Source organism: Amblyraja radiata, chromosome 1 (genome assembly GCF_010909765.2).
Source record: "Amblyraja radiata isolate CabotCenter1 chromosome 1, sAmbRad1.1.pri, whole genome shotgun sequence".
Classification (NCBI taxonomy): domain Eukaryota; kingdom Metazoa; phylum Chordata; class Chondrichthyes; order Rajiformes; family Rajidae; genus Amblyraja; species Amblyraja radiata.
This window is the reverse complement of record NC_045956.1, coordinates 69,455,685-69,468,169: the sequence shown is the minus strand read 5'-3', so window position 1 is coordinate 69,468,169 and position 12,485 is coordinate 69,455,685. Positions and strand designations below refer to the sequence as shown.

The 12,485-nt window shown below is 40.8% G+C and overlaps 1 protein-coding gene across 3 annotated transcripts in view; it reads left to right on the top strand.

Moving 5' to 3' along the window:
* Positions 1–12,485, top strand: part of cnot6l (CCR4-NOT transcription complex subunit 6 like) — a 66,705-nt gene that overhangs the window by 20,571 nt on the left and 33,649 nt on the right. For all 3 annotated transcript variants that reach the window (XM_033023833.1, XM_033023849.1, XM_033023841.1), the window contains 4 exons: positions 925–1,111; positions 6,654–6,739; positions 8,557–8,646; positions 9,630–9,698. In XM_033023833.1, coding sequence (XP_032879724.1) covers positions 925–1,111; positions 6,654–6,739; positions 8,557–8,646; positions 9,630–9,698 — 432 coding nt within the window. The remainder of the gene's footprint in view (positions 1–924; positions 1,112–6,653; positions 6,740–8,556; positions 8,647–9,629; positions 9,699–12,485) is intronic.

Below are 12,485 nucleotides of genomic sequence, written 5' to 3'. Positions count from 1 at the left end.
GAAGAGATGGAATTAGAGCTGACAAGTGGTGGATGGATGCTGATCAGGAGAAGTTAATTGGCAGGTGAGTTGTGTGGGAGAGAGAAAGGAGGAGACTAACCAAGGCTAAGTGATAAGTGGAGAAGACAAAAGGGAAAAGGGGGTAGTGAAATGTAGAACGAGAGGGAAGAATTTACAATCTACACCCTTTCGTCTTCTCCACGTATCACCTCTAGCCTTAGTTACTATCTCCACCCTTCTCTCCCTCACATGGAAACATCTGTCACTTGCCAGTTCTTGCTCCACATTTCGCATCACCTCTTTCTTCCAACGACTTCCCCACTATCCCATCAGCCCGAAGAATGGTCCAAACCTGAAACGGCATCTGTCCATCTACAGTCCAAGGCTGGGAATGGCCAAATTTTCCCTAATTTCCACTTTTGTCTGGTGTGACAAAAAGGGTATGTTTAAGCTTGAATCCAGCATCACCAGGAGACCAGCCAACAAATATCATAAACTGCGCTAAACCATCCTTTGGTAAAATGGCTGTTAGCGCTGAAATGCAAAACATTTATAGACGCAGGGAACTTGCGTAGAACAAAAGGTGCTGGAGTAACTCAGCGGGTTTCAGGTCAGGACCTGAAATGTCACCAATCCATGTCCTCCCGAGAGCCTGCCTGATTGAATTGCTCCAGCACTTTGTGTTCTTTGCTAAACATTTTTTTCTGGATTTAGAGATGAACCTTGGCCACATGCCAGAAATCAAGCTAATTCCAAATGTTTGCTTTAACTTGTGCTTCTCTGTCAAGATGCAGATAATCAAAGAAATCCGGCTGACCAGCAGCAAATACTTTTTGCAGCTAGTATATACATGAATTAAAAAAATAATTCACTAAGTTAAACTCCCTGTAACTTATTGTATTTCTAAATTCTTTCTTTGTGTAGGTAACGTGAGGTGTTTGAGTACTTCACTGTGGTCTTTGACGCACTTGACTGTACTTCATTTGAATGACAACAACCTGACACGTGTTCCACCTGATATTGCCAAACTCTATAATCTCGCTTACTTGGATTTATCATCTAATAAACTGCGCAGTTTACCAGCGGAAATTGGAAACATGGTGTCACTCAGGTAAGGAACTAAGCTCGATTTCTGTACATGCACATTTGCAGCAGTTCTTGTGGGCTGTTTAACCACTCGGCAGTTCACAGCTGAACTATGCCTTCTACATTTAGTGTGGGGCAATAAATATTTGTATAAATTCAGGTTTGATGTTTTAGTAACATACATAAAAGTGATCTCAATAAGAATTTAATTGTTAAATGGGTATTTGATTGTTTATAATTTGTTTGATTGATGCTGCTTCAATATTTAAGAATTGTCTTTAGGTTGTTGTAACCCACAGTCTGAATAAAACAAGTCAAATTGTCAAGCTGGGCAGAATTCCATTCCCATGTTCCAGATGTTTCCGTAGCTGAGTGCACATTGCTTTGTTTTGACAAGTAAAAAGGAAGTTTGGATCTAACTGGTTTCTAACTGCGTGGAGCATTTGGAACCGCAATTCTCTTTTTGGGTTTCTCCTTTTGTTGTAGCTGTTGAAGACTTAAAAATGAAACTATACCGATTCAGAAGTTCTGGGAAATGAGTGGAAGCATCACACTGATGATACAGTAATGCAAAGTCCATTGAAACGTAAGGCTTAAATCCCAAAGAAAATAAGTATTTCTCATAGGCATCATTGGATTTAGAGGTGTGTCCAAGAATTCTGGAAGAATGCAGTATCAAACCAACTTGCAAACCGTGCAGCATCACCAAGAAATACCTCAGTGTTGATTCACCAGACCAGACAAACCTCAGTGTTGATTCACGAACCAGACAAAAGAATACAATTACAAATCCAAATTGAAAAGAACATTCTTGCAGCCCCTTTCAACGTTTACTCGTCAACATCAAGCAAAATGTAGATTAAATTAGAAGATTCTACGTAATATCTGAATCTCCAAATCATATGAAATCTACTCATTTGAACATGTTCGCACCAATGATGAACACTTGATTGGGGCGAGATGAGACAGAATTGCTGCATGTCCTTGGCTCTCAAGACACACAATAGTGTTAGGGCCTATCACAGGTTTCGACACCTGAATTGCTCTGACTACAGATTGGAAAGTGAAGTGGCATCTAGTTCCTTCAGTTGTCATCCAGATGTTCTCTGCCAGTCACGTCATCAAGACCAACAAGATTGTTGTGGATTTCAAAGGAGTGAACCTAATAATATAATAGTGGTCATGGATGGTCAAGAGCATCAGACAACATGTGATTTCCGTACTCTGGTGGTGAAGAGATAGTCTGCTTCTTCAAAGGCGTGAATTTCATGAAAAAATTGCCGTCTTGTTGCATTCAAGATATGTATCTGACAGAATAATGTTGTTTCTCCTCATCGTTTGAGAGGAACTTTTAAGATAATGCATCTTTGTCGGCTCTGAAGATGTAAAGCTGCTACCAGGCTCTTATCACCCACGTGCCTGATTGTGCTACTTTAGTGCTACACGGTGAACCATAGCCCAATCTAAGTACTTGTTCTTGATATAAAAGTAGTCAAGTAAACTTTCTCTGGATCCTGGTTACATATATTATGAGGTGGAATCGGGGATACAAGCCTGCAATAATTCTAACTGCGCCAAGTTCGTTTACATCACAGCTCAACTCTTGTGGATTTTTCCTAAGTGCCCCAGTCCAACACCTGAGACAAGCAGTGATCTTGCCTCCAACTCTAGTCAGTTTATTGGACAGGATTCTTTGGTACAATCATGTAAGGTATCCTCTTAGTGAAAGTCTGAAGCTCCAATGCTTGCGAGTGTGCTTGCGTGTAGTTTAATGCCTTTGTCACGGAGTTCTTTCCAGAAGGTGCAATAAAGTATAGCTGCAGACACTTGCACAGCTATCTACAGGATCCATGGTCGTGAAATTGCTCTTGGTGTGGAAAGGACATTCTTTATATCCAACTTGTGCAAGACCAATTTCAACATGGAATTTGTGACTGCAGTGGAAAGAGATTAACAAGATTAGTTATGTTAAATTTATTTGTTTAAGAAGATGTAACACTTTGTATATTGTGCTTTAGACATATTTTGATTTGAGGGGCAAGTAATTTCAATACCCATACTCAGTATTTGTGCAATGACATTAAAGTTGAATTGAATTGAATTGAATTGAATTGGCTAAGATGTCGGAGTATGTGGGCTTTTGTATATAATGATCGACTTGAAAGGGTCTGCAAAGTGAAACAAATTGGCTAGACACTGACATCCATAAAGTGGCAGATCGTGGGCAAAAGCCATGTGAGATACTTCTCAGATTAAGTATTTGACACCATTTGAAGGCTTTGAATTGTGCTTGCCAGCATTGGGAATGAGAAATGTTCATTTATTGCTGTTAAAACTGGAGGAACAGCACCACATATTGCACATTGGTAGCTTACAACCGAATGGTGTGAACATTGAACTCACCTAGTTTAAATAATACCCTCCCTACCCCCACTCTCTCACCCCCGCCCCCCCTGTCTGCATCCGTTTCTCCCACCATTCTGCCCCAGTCACCCTGGTCCTTTCCCCTCCTTTGTCCACTCATCTCACATCCTCAAGTCCCTTATTTCCTATTTATACCCCTCTTTCCCCTATATCCCTCCCCCCCTCCTCCTCTCTGCTTATCTAACACCCTTTTGTCTCCCTTTCACCTTTAGTCTTTGTCACTTATTCCACCGAGCAACCAATTAAACCCCCCTCAATATCTAATTATCACTTGTTTAAGAAGGAACTGCAGATGCTGGAAAATCGAAGGTACACAAAAATGCTGGAGAAAACGTCAGCTGATCTACATCGGTGAGACTAAGTGGAGGCTGGGCGATCGTTTCGCCGAACACCTCCGCTCGGTCCGCAAGAACCTACCTGACTCAGTGGCTCAGCACTTCAACTCTCCCTCCCATTCCCCGTCCGACCTCTGTCCTGGGTCTCCTCCATGGCCAGAGTGAGCAACACTGGAAATTGGAGGAACAGCCCCTCGTATTCCGCTTGGGTAGTCTGCATCCTGCGGGCATGAACATTGAATTCTCCCAATTTTGTTAGCCCTTGCTGTCTCCTCCCCTTCCTCAGCCCTCGGGCTGTCTCCTCCCATCCCTCAGCCCTCGGGCTCCTCCTCCCCCTCCTCCTTTTTCCTTTCTTCTCCCCGCCACCCCCCATCAGTCTGAAGCAAAGATCCTATAGCGGAGCAAGATGGCTTACTCTCACGCAAACGCGTAGTACGGTCATGGGCAGATTCATGGGTGATTATAGGACCCATTTTAGCAACCAGCCTCCACCATCTTGTTCCGCCATCTTGCTTCCGGCCAAAGATCGGATCTTTACTTCCGCCTCCGCTCCCGTATCTTCGCTTTGGTCTTTGATTTGGGCGGGGAGAGGGGGTGTGCGGCCCGGGGAGAAGGAGTGTACGGCCCGGGGAGAAGGGGTGTGTGGCCCGGGGAGAAGGGGTGTGCGGCCCGGGGAGAGGGGGTGTGCGGCACGGGGCAGCGGGGAGGTGCGGCCCGGGGAGAAGGGATGTGCGGCCCGGGGAGAGGGGGTGTGCGGCACGGGGAGAGGGGGTGTGCGGCACGGGGCAGAGGGGAGAGGGGGTGTGCGGCCCGGGGAGAGGGGCATAGGAGGGGGAAGAGTTGAGGGGTGGGATAGGGCCTAGATAGGCGGGGAGGTTTACAATGTTTCTTATTTAATGTCCCTTGTCTAGTCTGAAATAAAGTTCATCATTGGATATAAACATCAGAAGAAATATAATTGTGTGTGTTATATGATTATATACATTTATATCACATTCATGTATGTGTGTTTATAAACATTTTATTCTTTAACAAGAATTAACAGAAGTATGAACTAACAGAATTATGAATCTAACCCTATATCACGCACAGAAACTGTTCCCCTGCAACGTTGATTACCCTGCGGGTCGGGTCGGGTAGGTTCCGGTTACTACAAAGTCAACTCAAACCCTGCTTGTGAGCCATTTAAAAAGAAATGATTTAAAAAACATTAAAATAGACAATTACCAGAGTCAAATTTTGTTCTTGACAAGAATTAACAGAAGTATGAACTGACAGAATTATGAATCTAACCCTATATCACACACACAAATTGTTGCCCCGCAACGCTGATTACACTGCGAGACGGGTCGGGTCAGGTAGGCTCCGGTTACTAAAATGGGCGGGGAAAAATGCCCAGGATCCCCTCCGTAGCGTACTACACGTCAGCCCATTGCATTTCGCAGGAGTAAGCTATCTTACTCCGCTATAGGATCTTTGGTCTGAAGAAGGGTTTTGGCCCGAAACGTTGCCAATTTCCTTCGCTCCATAAATGCTGCTGCACCTGCTGAGTTTCTCCAGCATTTTTGTGTACCATCTAATTATCACTTGCATGCTTTGTCCTGCTCTCATCTTGCATTTCCAACTTTCTCTCCCCCTCCACCACAATAAGTCTGAAGAAGGGTCCCAACCCAAACAGTCTGTCGATTCCCTCTATAGATGCTGCCTGACCAAGTATTTTGTGTTTTGGTCGGTGTCGTAGCCTGTTGGATATGATAGGGCTGTAGAACGATGCTATAATGTTGGTACAAAGTGCTGGAGTTATTCAGCAGGTCAGGCAACATCTGCGGAGAACATGGCTAGGTTCCTATACTCCCCCACCGCAATCAATCCCTGACCCCGAGAAGGTTCCCAGACCTGAAACATCACCTATCGTGCAAGTGACGAATAAAACTGATTGTGATTGTGATTGTATCCACGTTCTCCAGAGATGTTGTCTGACCCGCCAAGTTACTCCAGCATTTTTTTTTTTTTTTAAACCAGCATCTGCAGTTCTTCATTTCTATTTCTTGATACTATGATGTTGGTGGTGGGGCTGTTTTGTTTATTGGCATGCAGTTGTCGATGTTTAGCATGTAGGTAGACTTTCTGGAAATGTCTAAATTTACTATATATTTACTAATATATTTACTAATATTTAATTTTTATTTCTCTTGTTTAATTATATCAAACTATCACTGCTCTTTTCAAATGGGTTGCTCCAGCATAATAGCAGTTACTTCAAATAGAGATAAATATTAAACTTAAAGTTATTTAAAGCAAAATGATTAAAGTCCATCTAACTTCTAACCAACATCAACAGATAAAAGTCTGTGGAATTCTCTGCCTCAGAGGGTGGTGGAGGCCGGTTCTCTGGATACTTTCAAGAAAGCTAGATAGGGCTCTTGAAGATAGCGGAGTCAGGGGATATGGGGAGAAGGCAGGAACGGGGTACTGATTTGGGATGATCAGCCATGATCACATTGAATGGCGGTGCTGGCTCGAAGGGCCGAATGGCCTTCTCCTGCACCTATTGTCCAGAGGCACAACAAGCTTGATTAAAAAAATATATGCATATAATGTTGTCCCAAGGTTAGCGACGTTGTGAAGTGTTCCTGTCCCATCATTCTGGAAACCAGCTTTTTCTTTTGCCTGATTATGCAACTTGATAACCAAGATAAAACTTGATGAATCACATTCTGGGAGGAAAAATGAACAGAAAGAAAATGGAATTCTTAAAAAAACCAAAAAAAAACCTCTCCATTCAAGTTTTTTCTCCTTCTTCTGCAGAGATTTGCTTTTAAATAACAATCTGTTACGGGTTTTGCCTTACGAACTAGGACGACTGTTCCAGCTACAAACCCTGGGGTTAAAAGGTGAGGGCTGCTGCGTATCTTCTTCCATGTATTAAGTATCGTGTCTTGCACTAATAACGTTTAGAACTTATAGATGTTGTTTCTGAACACTCATTTTTTAAAATAAAATTCATCTCAACTGTTGACAAGGTACATTTCATGACTGTTTTCTGACATTTTATTGCATATATTTTGAAGCTCTTTACCTTGAGGTACAATTGCGATTTTAAAAGGGTAGATGGATGTGATTGAGTAACAGTGGTGTCAATGTTTTGCAGCTTTTCTGTGAAGTCGCTTAGTTTTAATTAAGTGAACCAAGCGCTGTGGTATAATCCAAGCAGTTTCTGTATTTTTCTGTATCTCCTTAAAAGTGGATTTGTTGTGTGATGTCTGTCACATTCACGTTTGAAGTACACAGTTGCTAAGTTCCTTGCTGACTTTAGTTTTGTAGTTGATTAGATCACAGTTCGAAACATTTCTCACTTTGTTTCTCTTTTAAGTACTAATTGACATTTTTCAAAAAATGATTCTTGAAAGTAACTCATCAAAAGGGTCTTTGAATTGTGTCTTTGAATTGTGCATTGCTGATGTCTTTTTTATTTATTTATTTATTTTTGTCGTTATTTTTTGTTTTGTTTCATTCCGCTTACGTTTTGTATTCTGTTTACTAAATTTTGTAAGGTGTCCTTGAGAGTATTGAAAGGCGCCCATAAATAAAATGTATTATTATTATTATTAAAAGGGTGCTTTTCAAATACTGTGGGGAATCTTCATACCTCATTTTTGCTTTGAGATTTTAAGAAACCTCATGACAGAAAACTGCATGAGGAAAAACTTGTATCAATCCAGAAAAGGGGGACGGGGATGGAGAGTTTCAGATTCTCAATAACAAAGTTATTTTTCAAGCATGATTTTCAAATATAGATAGATTTTTAACAACTATAAGTTTATTTTTGTTACCACAAGCTAGAAGTACATTATGTCATACAGTATTGTTGCAGAAGTGTTGATAAGTGATTATTTTTATCCCTAGCTCCCCTCCCCCCCCCACCAAAGAGAACTTTTTCTCTGCTTGAAATTAGCATCTTTTAAATCATCATCCAGTTCGTGATCAAAATCTCGTTATAACCAATTTGACCTGCGCAACAGTGTTCCCTAATTCGCCCATTGCGTTGCGTCTAATTAGCATTATGCAAGCAAGTTCTATAGCAGATCTCCCTGTAGCAAGGATTTACTGCTGTAACCTGTGTTATTCCACAACAGTTATAGTGTATAGCAATATGAGAAATATTCAAGAAATGTAGAGAAATGAAAATAATCTTGACACATTTTGTGCTGTATGCTTTTGGCCATAGAAGGGTACAAGTTAATGTTTGCCTTGCTTTTGTAGTCTCTGTCTCATTTCAATTTGATTAAAAATGTTAAATCTGAATACAAGTATAGGCAGCAAACATCCAGGAGATTAGAGAGGCATGTCATTCTTTCACTAAATGTATTGTGTTATTAATTCACTTTTCTGTTGCGATTAAAAACAAATTATTTTTTTTACCTTTGTGTCTGTCCTCTGATTCTTCAGTCAAAATGCCAATTCTGATTTTTTTTAGGGGTGGAGGGTGGGGGGTTTGCACTGACGGCTCAGGTTTTTGCTAACTATGATCAAGCAAATGCTCCTTTCAGATTTTTGGTACATTGCCTATTGGGTAGCGATTTAAAAAAAAAAAAAAATTTTAATTGTCAAGGAGCTAAAAATACAATTAATTTCACTTTTAGTCATGAGTCAACGATCACATTTTCAACATATAGAATTTAATGGGATATCAATATTTTTCTGGTGATAGGCAATCCTTTGTCACAGGATATATTGAACCTCTATCAAGAACCAGATGGAACAAGGAAGCTACTGAACTACATGCTTGACAATTTAGCAGGTATATCAATAGTAATAAATGTCTGTAGCAATATTTTGGATTTATTTTTAAAGTTAATATACCTTATTTTTAAATGATAGTCATACAGCATGGGAACACGTCAGCCATCCCATCGCATCCACGCTGACTCATGGGCACCCATCCCTATTAATGCCATCTTCCAGTAGTTGACCGTAGCCTTCATTGCTTTGGTGATCCAAGTGCTCATCTAATCCCTGCTTAAATGCTATTAATGACTTTGCTTCTACCACTCTCTTCAGCGGGACATTCTAGGTACTTGCTGCTCTTTGGTCTAAAATGTTTCTCTATCAGTCCCCCAAATCTATGTTCTCTTGTTTATTTATTTATGATACCTTTCCTGCATTATACACTCTCTACACCCCCAATTCTATACTCGCAATGCTATGTATATCAATAATTTCCTCTCCTAACCTTGTCCACAACACGGAAACAGACCAGGCCTCTCCATTCTCTCATTACTAAAATGATTCACCCCAGGCAGTGATTTCCCTCTCAGTCTGAAGGAGGGCCTCGACCCGAAGCATTACCCATTCTTTTTCTCTGGAGATGCTGCCTGACCCACTGAGTTAATCCAGCATTTTGTGTCCACCCCAGGCAATATCCTGGTGAATATCTGCTGCACCTTCTCCAGCACTATCACATTGTAAATATTTCAGTTTAAAATGGGTTGTAAAAAACAGACATATATAAACTGTTGTTTGAGGCTTGATAAATAATTGCCTCTCACTTGTTGACCTTTCGATTTTCCCTTCTCACCAAGACATTAGACCACATTATGCATGGATGTCTTTGGAAAAACATCAGGGGAAAAAACAAAGCAGTACGAGCAAGGTTTTGTTTTTGCAATTTCTACTGAATATTTTAGAAATGTATTGCTGGTTGTGTTACAATCCTGATGTTGCCAAAGCATGGATAAAATGTAAAAATCCTGTATTTTTAAAGAGCTTTTATTTTCTCTCAAGTTCACCCAGAGCAGCTTCCTCAGCGACCATGGGTCACATTGAAGGAAAGAGACGAAGTCTTGCCAACAGGTAAATATATGGTTTAGTGACTTTGGTAAACTTGGATTATTTTAAAAGTGAATTGAATACTTGCTGTACCTCTATGAATTCCTGATTGCAGGAGTAATGTGAAAGAGCTATCATGCATATTTAAACTATATTATATTAATCATTTTTTAATGAATTTGATTAATTAAAAGTATTTTTATGTCAGCAGTTCAGAATTGAAAGAGGGATTTGCATTTATAGAGTGTTTCCAAGGTCTCTGGCTGTGTTGAAGCTCTGTCGACAGTTTTGTATTTTTGAATCACTATTGAAACATGGCCGTCGTTTGTTAACAACAAGCTCCCACAAACTGCAATGAGATCGTGACCAGTTATTATGAATGTTGATTTTGAATGTGAAGCAAATTGTAGGGTATGGTTCTCTTTGAAACAATGTATTTTGGGTTCTAATGTGTATCTCTGGGGGCAGGCAGGCTTAACATATCAAATTTAATATCACGTGATTGATGATATCTCTTACAAGGTAGTGCTTCCTCAATGCTGCAGTTGTCTGCCAGCTTATATCTCTTTATTCAGAATACAGTTTACCAATATTGCTGAAACTGGCTACATGCTTGTTACTGCAAAGGGAATTGGAGGAAAGTATCTATGGTCTGGTTAAGTCAGCATAAAAAAATGTCATGGAAATCAGTCTGCACAGTCTGTATGGATAGGAAAGGTTTAGAGGGATATGGACCAAAAGAGGGCAGGTGGGACTCGAGTAGATGGGGCATCTTGGTGGACATGGACAAGTTGTGCCGAAGGGGCTGTTTCTGTGCTGTATGATTTTATGACTCTAAGTGTAAGAAAATATACTAGTGAAGGGTCATCAAGGCTAGGGTATCTGTGATAAATGTTAAGATAGGGTAAGGAATGGAACACTCTTGACATGCCTTTCAACAAATTATTTTAAAGACAAGGCATAGATTGAGGGAATGGTTTAAAAAGGCATGGACAGTGAGAGCAAGGAATATGGAGGAAGCTGTCCTTAAGAAGTCAAGTGCAGCAGTTAGATTGGAGTTAAGATGCTTAGACAGAGTTATCAGGCCGTACAGTGTTACAAGCCAAAGAGCAGTAATGAGGAAATGGAGGAGCAGGTCTGCTGGAATTTCATGGAGATGTGTTATCTATATTTGGGGGAGGTGGAAGTTGGAATATTCAGTTATTCCAACAGTGATTAAATTATTGTTGAAGGTCAAAAAAAGTAGGTTTGCTAAGATGTACATGACATCATAAGAATGTCTGCAGATGACACTAAAATAGATAGTATTGTAGTTAGCAAAGTTGTTTATTGAAAACAACATTGGAGGTTGATTACCTGGGAACGTGGGACGAGGATTGACTGATGGAGTTTAATTCAGGTAAGTATAAGGTGTTACATTTTAGTTAGCCAAACCAGGGTAATACCTTTACAGTGAACGGTAGGTCCCTTGGAATGCCTATCACGTAAATAATAGTTTGAGAGACAGGCTGAACACATTTAGCTGAGAGTGACTGTAAAATGGAAAAGAGACATTATGAGGAGAAAAGGAAACCAAAGCCAACTGCAGACGTGTAGTTAGTACACAGTAGGGGAGAGTTTAACCAATTAGGATAAAGAAGGTAATGGGGAAAGAAGAAGGTTTAGTTCAAATGTTAAATTAGTACTTTTCAGTTTATCATAAAGGAGAGGATGCGTCAGTGGAGAGGGAGATGGAAGAAGTAAAGGGTGGTGTGAAAAATGAATGGCAAAATACTAGAAATCAATCAATCAATCAAAGACTTTATTGTCATTCAAAAATACACCAACAAATGCAAATCTGAACGAAGTTTCGTTGCATCTGGCTCACCATGCAACATAAAACAACAAAATGATAAAATGGATAAAAAGATAAAATAGATAAAATTGATAATTGTTGCGGCGCATTATATGGAATTCAAGAGTCTGATGGCTCGGGGGAAGAAGCTGTTGCAAAACCTGGCCATTCTGCTCCTTATACTGCGATACCTTTTGCCCGAGGGCAGCAGAGTGAACAGTCCATGATGGAGATGTGTGGGGTCTTTTATAATGCTGTTGGCCTTGGACAAGCAACGTTTGCACGCAATGTCCCGGATTGAAGGAAGAGAAGTCCCGATGATTTTTTTCAGCCATCCTCACCACTCTCTGCACGGACTTCCAGTCGGAGGCTTTGCAGTGGTGAGGACGGGATGGGGGAGGTGAGCTCTTCTCATCCGGTGCAGAAACTGCAAACGCTGCTGCACTCTCTTAACTAGTGATGCGATGTTTTGTGACCAGGTAAGACTTTTCGTGCCTGGTCATGCTTAGGCTGACTTGATGAGGTGCATTCAATTTTGCTGAGGAAGATAGAGCAGAGATTGGAGAAGCGCTGGCATAATTTTCCTCCCAGTCCAACATCCTTTCTATAAATTACACTGAGCCAGTTCATAATTAGCTGGTCATATTATTTGCTTTCCTGACTGCAGACTGCCGAAACAAATACTGCAACACTTGTCACAGCTAAACAAGGGACAATACAGAAGGCGGCACAGTGGCTCAGCGCTATTGTTGCTGCCTTACAGCGCCAGAGACCCTGGTTCGATCATGACTAAGGATGCTGTTTGTACAGAGTTTGTATATTCTCCCCGTGACTGCTTGGTTTTCTTTGCGTGTTTGGTTTCCTCCCACATTGCAAAGACACGCAGATGTGTAATATAATTGTTTTCTGTAAATTATAAATTGTTCCTAGTGTCTAGGATACTGCTAGTGTATGGGGTGACTACCAGTCAGTGTGGA